The sequence below is a fragment of the Triturus cristatus genome, chromosome 9 (genome assembly GCF_964204655.1).
Source record: "Triturus cristatus chromosome 9, aTriCri1.1, whole genome shotgun sequence".
NCBI classification, from domain to species: domain Eukaryota; kingdom Metazoa; phylum Chordata; class Amphibia; order Caudata; family Salamandridae; genus Triturus; species Triturus cristatus.
The window spans coordinates 400,747,920-400,771,331 of NC_140592.1; the positions used below are offsets into that span (position 1 = coordinate 400,747,920).

Consider the following 23,412-nt stretch of genomic DNA (forward strand, 5'->3'; position numbering starts at 1 on the left):
CAGTTCCTCAGGGTCGCAGTCAATACACAGACCTCACTCCAATCACTATCCACCTGCCAGGATGCAAAACATTAAAGGGGGCAGACTAGCTGCCACCTTGCATGAGTGTGAATTCAAACAAGAGTGCAAAGAATGTTCCACGAGTTGGGGACACCAGAATCGGACCTCTCTGCAACATACGTAAAATGCCAAATCTTTGCACCCAGTTACTCGCACCACCTGTCTAAGGGGAGTTCTCCTATCAGAAGACTTGTCAGGAAAATTTGCATACACTTTCCTTCCTATTCCACTGATACCACTAGTGGTAAGCAAGTGTAAACCGACAACCATGGCCCTCTGAATGATAGCCCCACAATGGGCCAGACAAACCTAGTTTTCAGACCTGGTGGAGCTGGCACAAAAACAGGTAAATTACCCGCCCTAGAAGACTTCACATACCACAGGGTCACGTTTGCCACCCACAACCAGTCAGCCTCTGTCTAAGAGTATGGCTCCTGAGGACTTAGAATTCAGGAACTTACTACTCCCCTGCGGATGCATGGAAATCCTGAGGCAGCCTAGGAAGCCCGCAACGCAAGTTTTAAACCGCCTAGACAAACAGATTTGCCCAGTAGTGTGGGAAAGGGGAACTAACAGGTTACCTAACAAGAGACACTATAATAATTGGATGCTTATAGTAAACATCTGTAATTCAGCTCGCGGTTCGATCGGCGGCAGCTCAGCTCCGCATTATGTGATTCTGGGCAATATCTCACTTAATCTCCCCGATGACCCCCAACTTCTTGAAATCCTTGTGGGTGATATGTTCACGGTTTACAAATAAGAATTATTATTATTTACAAATACACATGTTATGTAATGTTATACTTGACATCCCTTTTAGATGATAAGCTTTCATACACATTGATAAAGGTACTCCTCTCAACTACAGTGGCATACGCAAGGAGCTGAAAAGGGAAGACACCATTCATCAAAAGATTCTAAAGTGGTGCCAGTCTTATAGCCCCTTTAAGTCCGCATCCATACAATAAGGAATCTTAATCTGGTACTAACACAGTTAATGAAACCCACGCACAAGGCAAATTCAAATTCCTAACACTATATGCGGTATTGTTGATTGCCATCACATCACTATGCAGGGTCAATAAGCAGCAGGCACTCATAGTGCAGGGACCCTTGCTACAAATACATAAAGACTGGGAAGTCATGAGGACTAATCTGCAATTCCTCATAAATGTGATGTCACACTTCCTCGTCAACAAGGAAACACAATGATCTGCCCTTTTCCAACACCCTAAAACACAAGATACACAAAATAGATGTCTCACAATAGCAGCAACGTATTACCAACAGGAAATGAGACAGTTGAAGGGAATCAATTCTTAATTTCCTTTGCACCAACAAACTAGGGATCCCCACACACGAAAGGCCTAAGCGAAGTGAATCGTGCAAACCATCCAGACATGGTACCAGATAGCAGAAGTAGTACTCAATAGCGTTCATAGCCAACTCGCCCATAAACTATATCTGCAGGGCAGCCACGTGTTTATCTTTGGATAATGTCACAAAGTACTGTTGTGTGGACTTTCAGGTTAATGAAGAAGCACAATACTGCATTAAGACAACTGCTTGCAAACACACACCCACTTCAACCAACCTGTGAACTGGGGGTAATACTGCTCCGTAATCAATGCACGGCATGTGAATCCAGAAAAGGTTTCACTGAAAAACTTAAAAGGTTACTTGCCTGTAGGAAAAGTTTTAAAGTATAAATCATTTTCTGGTTTCACATGACCCTCATCTCGCCAGAAGTGAGGTATGAGTTGGGAAATGAGGTAAGTAGAAGGGAACTAAAAAAATATAAAGAAAATGAGCTCAAAAACAGTAGGGGTCACCAAAAAAGGTTGGGGGGGAGAAATCTAAAGATCGCACCTATGTGCTTGGGCATTGTAGGCATACGTTTGAAATCCAGGGCAGGTGACTATACCAAAGGCCACTGGAATTATGTGATTCTGGGTCACAGTGTTCTCCACATAATTATGAATTTGTTGCATTTCCTCACATAATCAATCGGCTGCTGCATAATCTGCAGATTATAAAAACAAATAGTTTCTAGCTCAGACAGATCAAAAATACTGAAAACACTGCAACACGTTGCCATGCAGTGGAAATTTTTCATAGAGGTTGACTAGTCACCTTTCAGTTGCTTATTGCTGTGTTTAGATAGGGTACTGGTACCAATAAAATGAAACCAAACAGTGCTAACTTTTAAAAATGACTAAGCAATGTTACCACAAAATGTGCTACGTTAAGCCACATAATTTGTTTTCATGCCACATAATGTAGTCCTAATTGGGTCCTTCCCTCCTGCATAATTCCAGTAGCCCTTGCTGTACTCCTCGAAGATCAATGCCCAAATAAGAGTAAAACAAAGACCGGGCCATTGCAGATCTAACCACTAGATGGCAGAATAATACACAGCATGGGTATCCAGAAATTTCTTCTATCTGCAAAATGACTCTTGCTGGGAAATAACCTTTTTGATGCACCAACGTGCATACATGGGCTGTGAGCCATATCTGTGTATCATAGATGCATATTATAGATGCACTTCATATCAGTACGTTAATTGTGATAGGGTGCACTATCCTGGTCTGACCCCACGCTGCATACACCATCCCCTCCTTACAAGAAGTTTAAAGGGTGCCACGGCACTGACGAGCAGTGTGCTCGGTCTAGAATGTGGACCCTGGTTTTTACTGGCAGAGCCTCTTTTAAGATCTTTCTACAAGTAGACTTGCGGTGTCCACTGCCCACTAGTGTCTGCTGCTTCCAGCAACTTAGGCAGTATCATAACTTAAATCGTTACAAAGTCACTGTTGTGCCGGCCTCTGCTTCCTATGTTTGCCAATGACTATTACTTACTGCTCCTACAGTATCCTTCCTCAATCAGACCCCCAGAATGTCGCGATTTGCACACAAAAAATCGCAAAATCGGCACCTTTGTACAAATGCAGCCATTTTTACAACAGTGCCTGCAAAACATGTAAAAAAAAAAAAAAATTTAAACTGCCGTTCACCCTCTCTTTACTAGCTCTGTGCTGCCACTGAGCCGTTAAAGGGAGGGTGAGCAACAGGCAGGCAGCAGAGGTGATAAATTCCTCTGTCGACTAACTTTGAAATGTACCTTGCACCCTCTTGAGCAATTAGCTTGCATGCTGCCTCACACCTTTGTGTGCCCTCTGCGGACCCTCCAGGCCATTAGAAAGCACTAGTCTGCAGTATTTTTGTGGCGGGCACATATTTTGCCCACCACAAAAATACCGTTAATTTTGAGGTTTTGGGCCGCAAATGTTACTTTTTTGGGCTGTATAATTTGCCACCCAAAGCTGCAAAATCCTGGGGGGGGGGGGGGGGGGGGTCTGCTCAATGGCCTCTGGGAATGTTGTGCTATGACTGACCAATAGATATCCATGCTGTATTAGTGTATGTTCCCGTAGACACACTAGTGCATGTTCCCATATGTCCCCATGTTCTCCGCCAATGGCATGCTACGATGGGCACCAAGTACCCACCCTGGAAATGCTTGTAAAGTCGTCTTTAACCATGTCCTCACTCTGCATTAATTATGGACAGGCGTCACGTTTGGACTACCTTACCAGTCGAATAAGCACTGAAAGGTAAACTGAATATACAAGGACAGGATTACAGATTCTTGTTACGTGTGACGCCGCATCACACGAGAAACCATTGGCGGTTTGGAATTATCACCGCCTATTAAATGCTACAATCAAGCAGGAAATAGCCTTGAAAAAGTCGCAGGACAACATTCCCCAGTAGCGACAAAACACGTGTTGGCTTGTGGCTGTTATGAATAACTGAGAAGACTTGCAATTAATAAAAGAACAACCAAGAAGAAGAAAGACAAATTCATTCTTATGTTCATTTGATTGAAGCTTATGTGGAAACACGCTATATGTAAAATTATTACATGTTTGAAGATCTGCAGATAAAATGTAAGTTGTGAACTTCCTGCATGCCTCTAGAACAGAGCTGAGGTGTGGGAAAGGGTTGAACTGACGCGTTACACCACAGATGGTTATGCCAAACCAATATCAATCTACATTTTCCTGGTGATGCAGTGCTGAGCTACAAGCCGATGTTGCAGTGCTGCCTGAGCTTTGGTACTTTCTCAACATTTCCTGGGCATTGGGCCAGTGCTGGCTTCATTCTGCGCCCTTGCAGCAGTGTGTGTGTAAGCGTCCGCCCTGGGTGCTTGGTGGCCATCTGCTGCAGAGGAGGACTTGCTTCTGTGCAGCCGACGAAGCTGCTCGGGGCCGCTGTTGAGCTTTGGGAAGTTCAGAGATTAAGAATGTTAGGCCTGGGGCTATTGCAGCTACTGATGCTGACGAGCGGAACTGCTATTTGAGGAGCCACAGGCAGTTAATGTTTCTCTGAGCGTTTTGGGGTTAGTGCTTTACTCTTAAAATTCCTTGTTCTCCTGGTCTGTCTAAATTATTAGCACCCTGGCTGTCCTGATTTTGCAATATAGCTGTTCTTGAAACTTTTGAGAATAGTTCCAATGCGCACATCCTTCTTATGTACTTGAAGATTTTTCTTCCAATGATTTCACTTGACGGTGCATCTAATTTGTTTGTCCTCCAAGGTCTTTTTTTAATGTATTTTTTAAATGTTTTTTATCTTGTAATTTTGAAGCTATCTCTTGTTTACAGCTGTGCGTCTTTGGACTATTCTCAAAAGTTTTCAGGGAGCTATATTACATTTTATTGAGCGTTCTTAGACCGAGAACAAGCTGCTGCTGCACGCCTGTGCAGAGTACTTTGGAAAAGTTATTGCATTATTTTTAGGAGTCAACAAGTACGGCAATTCTATTCTTTGCCCTGATTTTGTACCGTTAATCTTGTACCAAGTCTCACTCTGTGCATAATGATGCCATCTAGTGGTTGGGTCGGTAATGTAAATATTTTTTTTTTAGGTTTTTGGTCCGTTTCTTTCAGCGAATTTTAGATCTTGCCTAGACAGTGCATGCGCTGTCTTTTTGAGACGTTGTTTTCTAAGTGTAGCCGTGGAGCCCAACCATTAGTTGCTGTTAGTTCACTTAATATCACTCTCCTTTCCTTGCTTTTTGGTCATGTGCTGTAGGCGTCCTTCCTCTTCATGCGTTTGTCCCTACCCTGGTGCATAGATGCATTACTTGTGTCCTGACACTGCTAAATAGGTCTTGCCTAAGACGGCAAGCGCTATCACTTGCAAGATATATTGTTTACAAGAAGGTGCTTGAAGCCCATCCATTGCTTGCCATTTGCTGAGTTCATTGTCAATCTTATTTGCTGCTTCCTAATTCGCCAAATCATGCCAGCTTCACTCCCTCTTTTGTATGGGATGTGGTCCCAAGTAGTAATAGTAAGGGTTTCATCTAGACTACTGTCCTTCCGCTCGTTATGCTATGGTTGAAGTAATATCATCTTCCTCTTTCGTCCTTGCCTAGGTTGATTCTTCAATTTTCTGTGTTGCTTCTTACCCCTCTCCTACCCTCAACCCTCTCGTTGTACGTGTTGCTTCTTCACTCTCACCCTTCCTCCCGTTGTACATGGTGCCCACTCCTACCCTTCATAAGATAGGGAAAAAAGGCGCTATGACTAGTCATTGCACTTTTTTCCCTAACTTTTTAGCCTGGCTGCACAGCAGCCACATTGCTGTACAACATGACTAAAAGACCTTGGCAAAGCCAAAAGCTCTTGTATAGGTGAGAGCTATTGTTTTTTTCATTGCTTGCTTTATAGCCTCTACTAATATTTGTGTTCAAACGCTGTACCAGAGTGGGACATTTTGTGCTATCTCCCTCATGCACTTGCCCCACCCCATGTTCTGCGTGCCTGCTGACAAGCTGAGTTCAGTCTGCTAACCAAAGAACCCTTCCCAGCCAGCCTCTGGTCGTTGGCTTTCCCCTCAATCTAGTAGTAGGCTTGCCCCTCCACCACTCACACTCTGATCATTGACTTGCACACCTACCCTCTGGTCATCGACTGGTCCACCAGTCTCTGGCTTACCCCACCCACCAGCCGCTGCCTTGCCCCCGCCCATAGGACGCTGGCTTTCCCCCCCACCCACTGGTCGCTGGCTTGACCCAGAAGTCGCAGGCTTGCCCCACCTACCCACTGGTCGTCGGCTTGCGCCGACCACTCATCCACAGTACCACAAAATAGATCGTTTGTTTTATCTACTTTTGCCTGTGTAAACCAATAAGGGTCTCTCCGATCTCTCTGCACAGGGTCTCCCTTTGTGGTGCACTATATAGAGACATGGGTTTCCTGCAATCTCAGTTTGAGATACAGTGCACAAACGAAAACCGGGCCACGTTTTTGGTGTACCTGTAGTGATAGATCAGATTTGTTGCAATGCTGTCAGAGTTTAGGGGCATCGCTAGTGAACCTCAAGAGTGTTAGAATGTTAAAGTTCAGTGTGTAAAGGTAAGGCCAAGTCCTCTGTTGTAGAAAATTCTAAGTTACTTGTATTGCTCTTACGCACAAGCTCTCTAATAAAAAAATAGCTACTCTTTAAGTTCGAGGCATGTGGGCTGCTGAATTCATATCTGTGCATAGATCGCCGCCTAGTGTTGGGTCTGGATGTTTGCACGTTGTTGTCCTGGAAGAGTCTTCGAAGTATCCTTGGATAGGTGACTCCTCCCCTGGACTACAGTGCGCATGGGCATCCTCTCCATCCTCAGATTGTTTTTTTCCGCCATTGGGTTCGGATGTGCTATCTTAGCTCAAGTTAGGAAAAAATTTTGTCGAGGCCACAAGGCCTTTAGTTCGCGTCGGTACTGTTATCGATCGGTTTTCGATACACTCTGTTAGTTTACTAACTTTCAGCACCGACTTTGTTCGCATTTACCTGTCCATCAACTACTTCGACGATGGAATCGAGGACGCCATTCAAAAGGTGTCCGGTATGTAATGCGAAGTACCCACACATCGACGTCCATCCGGTGTGCAACAAATGCCTTTCGCCGGACCACGACGAGTCGACATGTATGGCCTGTGCCCGGTTCCGTTCAAAGAAGACTCTGCGGAATCGTCGAGCGGCGAGGCTCGAAGCGCAGCACGCGGCACCGGCCCCAGCTGACATCATCGACGACGCGGACGACGTCGAAGAAGTAGAAGTCTTACCCTCCAGTCCCGTTTCCGACCAAGAACCCGGATCGGACGAGGCCGACGAGTCACTCTTCCACAGAGGTGAAGACGACACCGAGGTAGGAGACGACGAGGAGGCCTTAGGGGCCGAAGAGAGTAGCTCCGATGATGAACAAGGCCTACCTGTTCAAACCGAGAATTCACCAGTGCCACAGATTATGGCTCCGGTCGAGGGATCGCCTTCGGGCCTTACCCGAGACCTATCACGCAGTCCTTCGGCCCCGCCCTCGGGCCCGGCCTCGGACGTTCAGCGGCAGCCATTACCGCTTAAGCCAGCTGGTTTCCCTTCCACGAAACCGAAACCGAAAGCTGCTCAGGTTCCTACGAAACCGAAACTGAAAGTGGCGCTAGTCGGATCGAGGCCTTCAACACCTTCGACGCCGGCGCACCGTGTCGGCACCGACCGCACCAAGGGGGACTTCGGTGCCGAACTCGAGACAGGCGACATGGGAGTCGACAAACGGAAGAAGGCCATCGGCGCCGAAAAACCTGCTCGGTTACCGGCGTCGACGCCACCGACACCGAGGGCCGTCCCGCCTGCTACGCCTCGCAGCACTCCCTCGACGACACCGAAACCTCACGTGTCGAAGACGTCGACGGTGATCTCCGCACCTCGGCTCGATGCACCACGGGCGCAGAAGATATCTGCAGCCGCCTCGACGACCCTGGCGGGGGCCACGACCTCTAAGGCGCCCCGAGTACGGCCTGGCGCAATGCCAGGCTGCAAAACCAAGGCTGCCCTCCAGGACCAGTCGGGTTCGATCGATCCAGCGGTTTCGTCGGTGCCGACCAGCATTACCTTCGGCTTGCCTCCATCCACAATCCCGAAGGCGTTTCAACTCAGGACACAGGCCACCAAAACTGCGGTTACGCCTGTCGAGCCGTCTCCGTCACGCGTCATCGACGCCGACACTGGCAGGATGATTCTCCACGACCGAAGGATAACTTCGGAACCGCCATTGGAACCTTTCAGGATCCCGCTAAAGAGGAAGCTGCCTGTGGACACAGAACCTCTCCTGTATGAACCCTTTCATTCACCCTACCAGGATCCACACCGGGCCTCCCCCACACGCTCCGACACGGATGCATTGGAGGACTACATGGGTGAACAAGTCCCCTACCATGTGGACACGGACCCTGATGACCAGCAGGACCCTGACCAAACTTGGGGCGACCCTGCAGACCCCAGTGCACCTCTTGATGCACAGGACCCACAACTATATGGGGCAAAAACGTCACCCACAGAGGATACTGCGGCGTTCAACGCTCTGATTGAACGGGCGGCGAACAACCATGATGTACAGCTTCACTCTGATATCATCGAAGATGACTTTCTAATGGACACCTTTGCATCCTCAGAAAGACATGTAAAGACTCTGCCAATGTTGAAGGGGGTCCTTAAGCCAGCCACTGACATTTTCAGGGAACCCACCAGGGCACGAGTGATAAACCCCAGGATCGATAAGAAATACAGATCAGCACCTGGGGATCCTACTTACATCAGAGGACAATTACCACTCGACTCCATCGTTGTGGCGAATGCCCGCAAGAGGGCACACTCGCAGACAACGGGTGACGCTCCTCCCCCGGACAAGGAGTCCAAGGTGCTGGAGACCTCCGGCAAGCGAGTTGCCGCACAAGCTGCAAGCATATGGCGCATAGCTAACACTCAAGCGCTCCTCGCTCGCTACGATAGGGCGCACTATGACACAATGGAGCAACTCCTTCAACACCTCCCTGACCCCTACAAAGAAGGTGCAGAAATCCTTGTCAGAGAGGGACAGCTACTCACAAATGCTGCCATCAAATGTGCACTAGACGCTGCTGACACGGCTGCCAGGGCCATCAACACTAGCGTCATCCTACGACGTCACGCCTGGCTACGTATCTCAGGATTCAAGCCTGAGGTACAAAACAATATCCTTAATCAGCCCGTCAACCCCGACTTTTTGTTCGGGCCTGAGGTTGACGCCACCCTCGAGAAGATAAAAAAGGACACGGACACTGCAAAGTCCATGGGCGCCCTACAAACTCAGTCCTTTCGGAGCGGCTCCTTTCGTCGCCCCGGAAACAAGGGAGCAGGCAGAGGACAGGGGTCACAACAAACATATAACAAGGGTAATACGCAGACCACCTACGATAAGAACACCCGAGGTGGCTATCGTGGCTCCAGTACCAAGGGTAGAGGACGTGGCTACGGCAACACCAGGTCCTCCCCCAAGAACAAGCAGTGACGCCCTCTCCCTTCCTCCCGACCACATAACACCTGTCGGGGGAAGGCTACAACGGTTCCTGTCCACGTGGAACTCCATCACCACGGACAGGTGGGTCAAAGATATTATAAAATACGGTTACTGTCTGGAGTTAACTTCCACTCCACCCACAATACCACCAAGAAACCGTCCTATGTCCTCAGAGCACTTGACGCTCTTACAGCAAGAGGTAGAAAGTATGCTTCTAAAAGGCGCTATCGAGGTCGTACCCGTCCACGAGCGGGGCACGGGGGTTTACTCCCTCTACTTCTTAATTCCAAAAAAGGACGGGTCGCTCAGGCCTATATTAGACCTGAGACCCCTGAACCAGTACATTCTTTCGGAGCACTTTCACATGCTCACTCTACAGCAAGTCCTTCCGCTTCTCCAGCAGGGAGACTTCCTAGCATCACTGGACCTCAAGGATGCGTATTTTCACATACCCATCCACCCCTCACACAAAAAATACCTCAGGTTCACTGTTCAGGGGCAGCACTATCAGTTCAAAGTCCTTCCCTTCGGCGTGACAACAGCGCCCAGGGTTTTCACAAAGTGCCTAGCTACGGTGGCGGCACATTTACGGAGACAGCACATACACGTCTACCCCTACCTAGACGACTGGCTCGTTCAAGCGAGATCAGCCCAGCAATGTGCAAGCCACGTGTCCCGTACCATTCACCTTCTTCACAGTCTGGGATTCTCACTAAATTACCCAAAGTCTCATCTCCAGCCCGCACACGTACAACAGTACCTAGGTGCGACTATAGACACTCTGGCGGCCACAGCTCAGCCAAATTTAGTGAGGATCAACGGCATACAAGCGCTGATCTCCAAGTTCAGACCCAACCACTCGCTTCCAGCGCGAGTGTTTATGCAGTTGATAGGCATGATGGCCTCCTGCATCTTCATAGTCCCGCACGCGAGATTACATATGCGCCCACTTCAGGAGTGCCTAGCACGTCAGTGGAATCAGGCTCAAGGACAGTTGAAAGACCTAGTGTTGGTGAGCGGTCGGGCATACAACTCTCTGCATTGGTGGAATCCACAAAACCTTTGCAAGGGCCGACCGTTCCAAGAGCCTGTTCCACAAATAGTACTGACAGCGGACGCGTCTCTCCAGGGATGGGGAGCTCATGTACTCCACTACACAGTGCAGGGACTATGGACGACACAACAGAAGAAGATGCACATCAACCTTCTGGAACTGATGGCAATCTTCCTGGCCATGAAGGCTTTCAAAGTACATCTGTGCAACAAGGTCGTGTTGATCCGGACGGACAACATGACCGCAATGTACTACATACAGAAGCAGGGAGGGACACACTCTCCACAGTTGTCTCATCTGGCTCAGAGCATGTGGAAGTGGGCCATTCAGAGGAACATGTTCCTCATGGCGGAACACCTCCCCGGCAAGGACAACCAGATGGCGGATCTGCTCAGCAGACACAGCCACCAGATGCACGAGTGGGAGTTACACCCATCGGTACTCCAACCGTACTTCCAGCAGTGGGGTCACCCAGAAATAGACCTATTCGCGACAAGCGAAAACGCAAAATGCCAAAGCTTCGCCGCCAGATTCCCACACCCGCAGTCGCAGGGCAATGCGATATGGATGAACTGGTCCGGCAAATTTGCGTACGCTTTTCCTCCAGCACCGTTGATACCGCTGGTGGCTCGCAAACTCCGACAACACTCCCTGACACTCGTCCTAGTTGCTCCCACGTGGGCACGCCAGCCGTGGTACACCACCTTCCTCGAACTTTCCGTGGTACCGCATCAAAGGCTGCGGATCAAACCCGCGCATTTGACGCAGAACCATGGAGAGGTTCAGCACCCAGATCCGCAACAACTGAACCTGGCGATCTGGCTCCTGAAGTCCTAGAGTTCGGCTATCTCAATCTGCCACCTGACTGTATGGACATCATCAAGGAGGCCAGGAGACCCACTACAAGAGCTTGCTATGCAGCCAAATGGAAACGGTTCGTCATTTATTGCGGTAATAATGACATTAACCCGCTGGACGCATCCATCCACAACATCATATGTTACCTCTTACACCTATACCGATGCAATCTGGCGTACACCTCTATACGGGTCCATTTGACCGCAATATCAGCCTATCTGCAAACCAGGCAGCACCTCTCTCTCTTCAGAGTGCCTGCCATCAAAGCATTCTTGGAAGGACTCAAACGAGTCATTCCACCTAGTCACCCACCGGCTCCAATGTGGAACCTCAACTTGGTCCTCACACGCCTGATGGGTCCACCCTTTGAACCTCTACACTCATGCGAGATTCAATTCCTTACCTGGAAAGTAGCCTTCCTGGTAGCGATCACTTCCCTAAGAAGAGTTAGTGAACTCCAGGCACTAACCGTTCAAGAGCCATTTATTCAGGTTCACGCCAACAGGGTCGTACTACGTACCAACCCCAAATTCATGCCCAAGGTAATATCGCAGTTCCACATGAACCAGACTATTGAACTGCCCGTTTTCTTCCAAAACCCACAAACTGTGGCAGAGAGGGCATTACATACACTAGATGTACGGAGGGCCCTCATGTACTACATCGACAGGACTAAACCCTTCAGGAAGACAAAACAACTGTTCGTTGCCTTTGCCCCACACCACAAAGGTAACGCCATCTCCAAAGCAGGGATAGCCAGATGGATAGTTAAGTGTATTCAAATCTGTTATCAAAAGGCAAAACGCACATTAACTATTCCACCACGAGCCCACTCAACACGCAAGTTGGGGGCTTCCATGGCCTTCCTAGGAAACATTCCCCTGCATGATATATGCAGAGCAGCCACATGGTCCACTACACACACATTTACAAAACACTATTGCGTAGATGTGCAGTCAAAACAGCAGGCAGCTGTAGGACAGGCTGTTCTCAAAACACTTTTTCAGACCGCTGCAGCTGGCACGGGTAGCCGCCGCCAATAGAGGGCACTGCTATGTATTCTATGCACAGATATGAATTCAGCAGCCCACATGCCTCGAACTGAATATGCTACTTACCAGTATGCATCTGTTCTTGGCATGTAGGGCTGCTGACATTCATATCGCCCTCCCTCCTCCCCGGCGCCTGTCGCAGCTGCAGCTCTCAGAATTATTGCAAGCATGGTCATCACTTTCTGTATCTACTCCATCACTGCCACAATGGCGAAAAACAATCTGAGGATGGAGAGGATGCCCATGCGCACTGTAGTCCAGGGGAGGAGTCACCTATCCAAGGATACTTCGAAGACTCTTCCAGGACAACAACGTGCAAACATCCGGACCCAACACTAGGCGGCGATCTATGCACAGATATGAATGTCAGCAGCCCTACATGCCAAGAACAGATGCATACTGGTAAGTAGCATATTCAATTTAGAACATTTTGCATGTTGATGTCTTCTATTTTAATTTTAGCAGAGGCTACCGTTGTATTGAGGCAATACTTCATGTTATTCGCTTCGTCCTTCCTTTCAGCCACTAAGGACAATTCCCCCCCCCCCCCCCCCCCCCCCCCCGCCATCTTATTTTGTTTTTCTTTTGAACTATTTTCAGGGGGTCGGATATTTGTTCTAGTTTTTATTCTGTTTAAAAAAAGAAAAACATGCTGTCATAGCTGCGTGCTTGTCTAGAATGTTGAAAGCTTGTCATATTGTGGAACGGGAACATCTTTAGTTATTTGAGGCTTGTGGGCAGTTTGCTTCGGGGAGGCTGTTTACTAGGCCGCCTCCTTTACAAAGCTTCTACTACACTAGATGGATCGCCTTTTTTCCTTTCACATTGCTACATTATTAAAAAAATAAAGAAAATATATATATATATATATATATATATATATATATATATATATATATATATATATATATATATATATATATATATATATATATATATATATATATATATATATATAAATTTTCTTTATTTTTTTTCTTCCCTTGAGGAGAGTTCCGTTCACTACCTTAGTGTCTTCCGCATAAGGTGGTACAGTGTGACACTCGGCAACTGCCTTTCAAATAAAAAGCTCCAATTTGTTATTGCGCCTTAGATTGATAACTTTCATTGGCGTGCGCTTCCATCCAGTACTTGAAAGCCTTTTTTAGGACGAAATGAAGGTTATGCCCCCTTATATTCTGCTGGCAGGAATAGGTGGCTCTGAGTTTATAGTATTTGGAATCGCCTTCCTACCTTTACAACTGGCATGATATCACCAACTAAAGTAGTGATTACCACCTACCATAAAAAAATCAGACTTGGGTAAGATCTTGTTGGACCACCAGCTTCTCTGGGTTCCTCTTGGACAGTGAATGGTAGCATGTGCGATGCTCTCGCCTAAAAGAGTAAGACACCCGAGGACCCCAAACTTGTTTTTACTGTCTCACTATGCTTATCTTGTCCTAGCTGAAGCAAGGACTACTGTTTGGATCCTTCTCTGTTCGACTCCAGTGCTTTAAAATATTGCACTGTGTTCCTTACTGGATATTGGTGACTGAACACCAGGCCATTGCCACCAGGAACCATGGATTAACCAGACTTTGCTGGGTGGCAGCCTAAGTGCTAGGTTGGAAGTGTTACTGGAATACATATTATAATGGGTGACTCCTTTTATTCTGGCCTGGGAGCACTTTTAGTGGTGACCTTGCACCAGGACAATAGTTCGGTCCAGAGACCCTGCATCATCAAGCTTTGCCCACCTTGTATATCCTTTAGAGTTTGCTCCAGTTAACAGGAGACCGTGGCACTTTAGAAGACTCTAAAATCAATCCTAACCTTGCATCCTAGGATAACACTGGCCATACCTTGCTGCATTACAGGCTAAAGGAGATTTGGTTTAGGCCCAGATCACATTTCTAAACAACACGGCCAAAATGGGCTTATAACGCGAATTATTCTGAGGCAACTCCTATTGTGGTAGTGGTAACTTTCTGAGGAAACCAGACACAACTGAAAACCCAGAAACAGACCACTTTTACGGAAGGACAGCGGGTGCTCTTAAGGGAGACTAATGTGAAGTCTGCGGATACGAAAGCAAGGGCTTAATCCTTGAGAAACTAAGGCAGACCAAAGAGCCTGCCTATTGCAGAAGCCAGTGAGACCCTAGCCCAGGGGCTCGTCATTCTCCAGCCCTGTCTGCATGCTGAAGTACACCTTAATCCACCTGCCCCAGGAAGAAACCTATACTTTTTTTTTCAGCTTCTAGGCAATATATAAGATCTTGAGCTGGATTCGGTTTGATAGTGTGGTAGTTATTCATGTGTAGCAATTTGGCAGTCTTCGCTTTATTGTAGCCGATTCAGAGCATACCGGTTGTAAGGGATGTAATGTTAGTAGTTAACAGAGAACCTGGCTAGACAATCCATCTGATGGCTACTAGGCGTTTACCTTTTCTATGCACTTGCTCTGTTTCTCCTTTTGCATGCTGGTACGTATCCTCTTCTTTTATACCATTATAAATTCAGGTCTGCAAGTACAAGAAAAGTTGTAGGAACAAGCCTGCATGTAACAGCATGCAAAAAATGTACTGGGCTGGATAAACTCCGGGTAATTGGAAATCTGGACTCTCTCTCACCTCTCCCACCTCTTCTTGCAGGTAGCCAGGCGGCAGGCGGAGAAAGCCTTGCGGCTGAAGAAGCAGGAGGTCTTCAAGTTACGCTCGATTCGCTCCGAGATGAAGCAGCGAGAGGACATGCTCGCCAAGCGCAAAGAGAAGCGGGTCGCCAAGCACAAGGCGGAGGCCACGCAGCCCAGGCGGCTCGGAAGACTCAAGTAAGAACGCAGATCTGGTGTAAGGGGAAGGAGTGTTCACAAGCTAGAAGGCAGGACTCAAACTACACATACTGACCCTAATAAAGGGCTTTACAACATGGGGCACAACGGTGGCCCGTCCCCTCGCCTGCTTTCGGTGTACTGCCATTTAGTAGTTTTCTATATCGTACCACAAAAATATAGACTCCTGAATCTAGACTACACAGTGTTTTGATAATAAAGTGTATGTGAGGCGAGTGTAGATTTACTATTCTTACACTTTTACTCCACATCTGCATACCTTGCAGATGTATTCGTAGCTTCACAGTACGTAAATTTGAAGTGCAATCTATAGTTACCCTCACCCTATTGTGCTAATCGAAATTATGCCTACAATATTTTTATACTAGACCCACGACCTACAACCTACCTCTACTACCTGAGGACCCGTGCTCCTGTTTCTGCCTGCCTCTGGCTTCTGCCCCACCCCTTCCCTACACCATGCCACAGGGTCGCCCCATCTCCTATTCAGTATCTACTGGTAAAACCAAAGGAATTAGAATAAACTGTTTCCTGTCAATTGTATTCAGCATAATCTGTCAGAAAAGCTAGTTTTTTGTTTTTTTTGTTTTGTTTAACATCAAATCCCAGGGTGGTGGAAAATATCACTAAAAGTAATGTTAGAAAAAATTAGCATTTAAATATATTGTTTACGGGTCCTGGGAGATAGAAAAAGTGATAAACAGTAACATATTAGAAATAAAAGGCCAGTCCCGTGCTGCATGCATGCTTTTGCATCATCTACATTTTACCATTCGGCCCTGAAGAGCAGAAAGTACATCATTTTGAGTAAAACGCAAATGATTTTTTTTTTTTTTAATTCGAAAAATTTTCATTTGAATAATTGATTTATATTTTTTCCTTTCTGGGGCGGTTAAACATTTGCCTGTTGGATGTTTTAGGTTCTTTCCTACCTTTTTGTACACTATTGGCTCACGCTTCCCATCCTGCCGCTGCTACACACCTCCCTCTTCTCGCCTCTGCTGCCCAAGGCCTCCCTTCTTGCATCCTAATAAAAGATGCCCACGTTCTGCCCATCTGTCCGCTAAATAAGAAGGCCCTCCACCTACCATGCTATGTCTTCTACAGACCCTCTGCAACATCATGTTGCTTCATTCCCTGAGCTGTTAAAGATCTGTGCACTAGCCACTCTAGCTGCCACTCATGCTCTCCCCTTGCTCTACTATAGGGGTCTCTCCACCTTGTTCTTTTCTGTTGGTTGGTACACACGCCTCTCAACCTAGTTTCTAAGCTTCTCTTCCACACCGGGATCCCCGTACTAGTACTATCTGTTAAACCAGATCTCTGCCCTGCTTCCATCCCACCTCTGGCCCACGAGGACTTCTGCCTCCCATTCTGTCAACTCTATCTAAAGTTCCTTCCCTCTTGCTACCTCTGCACCACCAGGTTCTCCCCACCTCTTCTCTTGCCTCATCTAATGTCTCGTTTTCCATTCTGCCTCCGTTCCTCGAGGTCCAGACGCTTCCCCTCCATCCCATCCAGTGAACGAGAGTTCCCCAGCTCCTCTTCCACCTGAGGTTCTAGGCCGCCTCTAACCTTTCTCTGCACCACCAGGTTCTCCCCACCTCCTCTCTTGCCTCATCTAATGTCTCGTTTTCCATTCTGCCTCAGGTCCTTGAGGACCAGAGGCTTCCCCCATCCTGTCCAGTGAACGAGAGTTCCCCAGCTCCTCTTCCACCTGAGGTTCTAGGGCGCCTCTAACCTTTCTCTGCACCACCAGGTTCTCCCCACCTCCTCTCTTGCCTCATCTAATGTCTCGTTTTCCATTCTGCCTCAGGTCCTCGAGGACCAGAGGCTTCCCCCATCCTGTCCAGTGAACGAGAGTTCCCCAGCTCCTCTTCCCCCTGAGGTTCTAGGCCGCCTCTAACCTTTCTCTGCACCACCAGGTTCTCCTCACCCTGCATGTGCTGCACAAGAGCGCCCCTCATTCTGTGGTGCTTCTGCTAATGTGATTCCCCACTCGCGGCTTTCTCTGTTAAAGGACCTTTACCTCGCACACAGCCCAGTTTTTGGTTCACCCCCCTTACCCCCCTCCCCACACACACACACTGCACACTCCTTCCTGCTGAAGATCAGGAGGTTGTCCCCTTGCTATGTTTAGCTTCTCGTCTCACCCAGGCGGTGACCTTGTCCTCTGCTGCTCGATGATGAGCCCCATCCTTGCGCTTCGAGTATTCTGGCCCTGGTGCCCGGAATGTGCAGAGAAGGCTGGTGTTCCCGGGCTAATCCGTGTCGGTGTCGGCCTGGGAACTGAGGGCGCCGGAGGACACGGCCCTTCTCGGGTCGAGCTCGCTAAACACACAGAATAATGTTAGCAATACAAACATGTTAAAACAATGCATAGGCAGTGTGTAAACAAAAAGGAACAGGTGGTGAACAGTGCAACAAAATACACAATTATACATTGTTCAAAGTTAAGTGTAACGTGCTTTTCAGGTGGAAGGGGTGTGGTGTTGTGTCAAGAATGCAGCTACTTGGGTGTTTACGACCTGTCCTCTACCTGCAGGTAGACTGTGTCCAGGTTGAGTAATCATTCCGATTTCGTGCATCGCTTTATATGAAATAGAACTCAGGTTTTACTCGGGCAGAAAGGATGTGGCCGAGGGTTAGGGCTGTCTACTTCAAACCCGGGGAACCGGGTTCGAGTCTCGACACCGACGCTTAACATCCTGTGATTCTGAGCAAATCACTTAATCCCCATGTGCCTAAAAATATATATATAGTGTCCTTGTGTAACGCAACTGATGCTTGTGTAAAGCGCTCCGATACCTTCGGGTCAAGTTTGCGCTATATAAAACTCCGAAAAATAAATGTAAGTTACTTAAGATTCTGCTGTATAAATTCTTTTAAGTGGAATGGCAAAGCTGATTGATGTCATGAGGGCACAAATTAACACTTAACGCCTGATCTAGTGTGCCTCTTTTAGTGGAACTTTTTCGGTTTCTCCTGGTGCACTACACTGAACCTAGCAGTTGTTTGCTAGGGACGACGTTTGGACTTTGTCTAGTAATTTCCTTGTGGCTTGTGACACATTCTCCTGCTAGCTCGGTTTCTTCAAGTGTGCTCCTTTTTTCCACATCCGCCTTAAAATGACCTTTTCAGTTTTTTTAAAGCCGTTCTGGTGAATGGCGCTTTTGGAGTATGCCGTCTGTCATGAGCTGCACACCTTATCCGTCGCTCCACTAAATTGCTTTTGTTGATGCTGATATTAAAGGATGATCCGCTTATCGTCCGCGATGCAAAAAAAAGCAATTCTGATGGGAAATTCCTGTGTTAACGTTTGCTTAGCATTGTGGGGGAAAATGATGCTGTGTCCAGTAGCCGGTTGATGTGGAGTTGGTCGCGAAATGTTGAAAGGAAATCCAGCAGGTAGAGGGTGAGGTGAGGGTAAGCACAGAATACGGTTGATTTGTAAATGCTTATTAGTGAGTGGGACCATGTTTTGTTTAATTTATTTTTAATTCATGGCATTAGCTTGTTTGTGAATGCCTCCGGTTTGGCTTATTAAGGGCCTGGAGATACTTGGAAGTAATGAGGTTGAACAGTTCACATAATTGGCTCGCGTGGGAAAGCCAGGGTTACAAATTTGATCTTTAATTCCTAAATATTTATGGAAACCTTTTCTGTTGCTGCTTCGGCCAGCTTTCTTCAATTTTCTTCACTTGAGGATCACTGTGATTCCATTGCGTTGAGGATTTTTTAAATGATTTCAAATTAAATGCATACTGTAGACCATGCCTCATATTCTTCCTCCTTAATGGCACAGAATGCACCCTTCCTTCCAGGTACGATGACCCGGACACAGACGTGCAGCTGAGTGAAGAACTGGCTGGATCCCTCAGGGCGCTTAAGGTACTTACTTATGAGCATTTATAGTCTCTTACATCTGGGTAGCAGTGTTGCAACTATCTTCGGTACCATTTGGCTGTGATGTTTGTAGTGTGGAATGGTCTACAGTGTCTTCATCTTACTGCATTTCCCAGCCCGTTATGTGAGATTTGAAGATGGGTTTGAACTTGGTACTTATTACAGTTTCTCTCTTGCCCTTACTTATGAACATTTGCTTATTTGCTCAGAGCAAAAATGGCAATTTATGCAGACCACTAAATCTGTGTATGTATGGCTCTATGAAGGTGCTATTCCTATGGGTTATGTGCAGAAAATGTGCAATTGGAAAGTTTGTTGGAGGCCTGGCTTCCCAGCTCGCCCAACTGGTGATCCAGTCTTACAGTGCCCGATGAGGAAATCCATCCTTGCGCTTCGAGCATTCCTGGCCCTGGCGGCTGGGAATGTGCAGACAAAGCTGGTTTTCCTGGGCTAAGCCATGTTGGTGTCTGCCTAGGAACTGAGGGCACTGTATGATGGGCGATCCCTCTCCGCACCTACTGCCCGGTCCAGAGTTTAACTGGTGGTCATTCTTCTACTAAACATATGTCAGGACCGGAGTTTGGCATCTTTGATAGTTCAAAGACATTTGTGCCAATGTACATAGAATCGGCACAAGACAGATAGTGCCCTTCTTGATCACTCTGCTGCGTGGGCAGCTCTTGTAGACGACTGCTGTAAACAAACTTTAAAGTCTGCACTACTTTAAGGTTTCAGTGTAGCCTCTGAATAAGCAGATGACACCTATTCAGTTATGCTCGATTTACACCTCTACTGCTTGTACATTTCGGAAGACATTGAATTTTCAAATCTCGACTGAATGTGGTTGTTGAATTGTTTGAAAGTACCTTAAAGGTTGGAGTCCAATGTGGGGGCAGGGGGTGGATCTGTACCAGATTTTCAGAATATTCCATAAAATATTAAATCCTAAAGTTAATGGAAATGAAACTCTCTTTCTGAAAATTTGGCGCGGATCTGCATCTTCTGGACTGAAGTTGGACACCCATGATTTAAAGAGCGAGGCTACAAACGTGCTTCTTCATCTGTCACAGTTCAGGAGTGTTGTCCGACTGTTTCTTCGTCGGTGTTATAGTAAGGCACTTTTTAGAGCACCACTGCAGCATCTGCATCCTGCTAGTACTCTTAATTGATTGACCTTTGAAGTGGGAGCAGTAACTACAGCGTTTACTGGGGGAACAGCCAAGTTTCTATGCCCATTGTAATTCCTCGAGTGGTCCTTGGCTCCCCAAATCCAAGAAAGAATGGGGTTGTACGGTGTGGCTGCTTGATGGATATGCCTCTTCCTCCTTTGTGTATGTTTTTATTTTTTCCCCTCAATTTTTGGACAGTCAGCTCGACTGCCTCCTCTTGGTTGCGACGTAAGTAATGTGTATATTTGAATTTAGAACAGCGGGAGCTGTTCATAGTCTACTGGGACCACATTGCACTCGTGTCCTGTGGTCCGCTCATAGTTTTAATCCCTCAGCATAGGCAAAGACTAATGGCCTTTTTTTACATGGTCTAATTGCCCTGCCCTTCCATAATAAGGCACTGTGGGATCACGACCCCCCCCCCCTCCTCCTAGTTCTTTTATTAAATCCATAGCGAGTGTGTCTTCCCCCCCCCCCCCCCCACCCCTCCCCCCCCCAACTAAATCAGACAGGATGTTCCGAAGGCCTTTTCATGTCTCCGCTACTATTTATTGTGAATGCATTTTGAAGAGCGCCCGTATAGGGATGCATGGGAGGCTGAATAGGAGTAAGTAATCTGTAGTAGGTCTTTGTTAGAACATTTTGATGGGAAGAACATGTATATCTGTCTTGTATTCGGGAACAGTCGTGTTGATTATTTCTATATTTTTCCCCCCTCCCATTCTGCGTTTCTTCGTATCTTTTTTCACAAAAATTGTATTTCTTACAAAATGTTTTTAACAAAGACCTACTACAGACTACTCGTATGTAAAAAAATAAAATAAGATTCGTTTTTTGTCAGTAAACCGAATATGTTTTGATCACTCAAAGCTGTACCAAACTAACTTTTAACTAGCATTATTTTGACATAGGCCATTGTCTACCTAGATTCACTGTTACTCAGGCAGCGCCCATCTAACTAAAACTGAAGTTGGAGTAGTAAATTAGCCAATTCGCATTTGTGTAATGGTAAGAGAAGGTGTGGAAAGCTTGCAGGTTCCTGTAGCAATAAATAGAACAACCTGTTAGGATGAAAAATATTTTGCAAATTATGCTTTTAAAACCCACCCAGCTTCCACTGCTCCACCCCCACCCCAGGGTAGAAAAGCTGCATTTTACACTTCGGTAACTTTTTATGACAAATCTATATTTAACAGACTACATCATTTTTCCAGACAAATGGTTATACCTGCATAATTTAGATGGGGCAAAAATTAATTATCCCTGCGAAGGTGTCACAGTGGGTGTTTCAGCACTACTTGCTTGCTGGGTTTGTGTGCGACCCTCTGGTTCCTTAAGTCTGCGCATGGTGGTTTCTCCCCTTCAGGTAACAGTGCCCTTTATCTTGTTAAAGGTGATGCACTCTGGCTGCTTCTATGCAGAGCTGATTCCAGTTTACTGCACACAGCCGCCTTGAGGTGTTCTGGCTGGTTGGTAGCCGTACACAGCTTTGCAGTGTGTGGTTCTTCTGAAGAAAGCCCTGCTGGCTTCCAACCTGTCATCTCCGCAGCGCACACAGCTTGGCCTGGATTTTGGGAAAACGGGTGCCTGCCACGTTTAAAGTGCCTGTTCATTGAATCTGGACAAAGGTTTTGACAGAAATGTCGGTTGGAATTAGGCAAGTCCAAAGATTGATGGCACAAATCTCAATTGGCTACCTGTACATGTGATTTCAGAGCATAGTAACAGGTGGATTTTTTTGTCATGTGGTGGCATTGAATTCACCTACCTGGCAACGGAAATCTAGAGTTTCGTAGGCAGAACTCTGCTAGTTTCATTTATTTTACATCCTTCTTGGTGACCACTAATGTGGCTGTCTTTTTGTTAACTCTAACTGCTGATTGATAATTAGCTGTGACTGACTGGCCCTTCAGTTAGACGGATACAAGTGGTGGCTTGAGTGCTCGAATTAATCTCCGCCACTGGAAATTACTCTGAATTTATCCAATAGTTAATGTGCTATATTTCGCTGTTACAGACCGGGACATCACCGTAGGCAAATCTGCCTCGACCCCACCATTAAAGGAAAGTTCACCTTAAAATGATTGGCCATACCCTTTCTGACATGGAACAAATGCATCTTCAGACCAGTTTCAGCCCTGTTGGACCTTCTGAGTGAGGTGCAGTTTGAGTCCTAAGTCACAGCGAGGTTGGGACCCATGTCTTGGCACGCCCCTCTTACATACGAGGACTCGCCTGGACAGTACCAAAGGTAATCTATGGAATATGGAATACTTTAAATCTCACTCCCTGATAATTGCTATGGGCCTCCGTCTGACCGGTTTATTGTGGCTGCACCTTGATAGAAAGTTACCCACTACAAATGTGAATCCGCGTTGGCCCCATCTTAGGTAGATTGTTTGTTTTTAGAGCCTTGACAATTAGGCTGTATGGCACAGGTTCACATTCTCATTTTGCCAGACTCGGCCTGATGGTGCCAGTGTGCCTACCTTATCCTCGGCTGCCGGATATTTTTTTTTTATTATCAGAGTTGGTGTTTAGACCGGCCAAGTAGCGTGCCAATATCCCACATACAGAATGGGCTTTTGGGCAGCCTGGCTCATCCATTCGTATTATTTACACTTTGCTTACAAGTCTCCCACCGCCCCTCCTAAGCCTGCAGCACGGTTCAGTGGGTCATCCCCCATAAGCAATTGGCCCCCATTTTACTGAGAGTGACAACATTTTGTTTTTGCCCATGCTTTCGTTTCATTTTTTTTTCTAACATGTTTGGGGTGGCAATGTCTTATATTCTCTTGTTTTGTAAATATATGCAGACCAAGTTTTGTCTGTGCCATTTTACCTTTAATTTGTTTAAGCTTTTAACGCCTATTGCACACGTTAAAAGAAGAAAAACAAAACTTGCCACAGGAAGTCTTGTTGGGGTGAGCTCTATTGGCTTTGCCAGTGCTCGGTTATATTGCATACCTCTTCTCTATAATGGGCCTTGCAGCTAAAACTGGAGGTGACAACCTGTGGTTCTGAATGTTTGTCAGCTCTCTGCTTACGTTGTGTGAGGGGGAAGGTGACATTCGTTCCCCACAC

At 46.8% G+C, this 23,412-nt stretch overlaps 1 protein-coding gene across 1 annotated transcript in view; it reads left to right on the forward strand.

Moving 5' to 3' along the window:
* The window catches only part of NOP53 (NOP53 ribosome biogenesis factor), a 118,711-nt gene that overhangs the window by 74,236 nt on the left and 21,063 nt on the right, over positions 1-23,412 (forward strand). The window contains exons 9-10 of the mRNA XM_085625272.1: positions 15,057-15,232; positions 19,078-19,144. Coding sequence (XP_085481398.1) covers positions 15,057-15,232; positions 19,078-19,144 — 243 coding nt within the window. The remainder of the gene's footprint in view (positions 1-15,056; positions 15,233-19,077; positions 19,145-23,412) is intronic.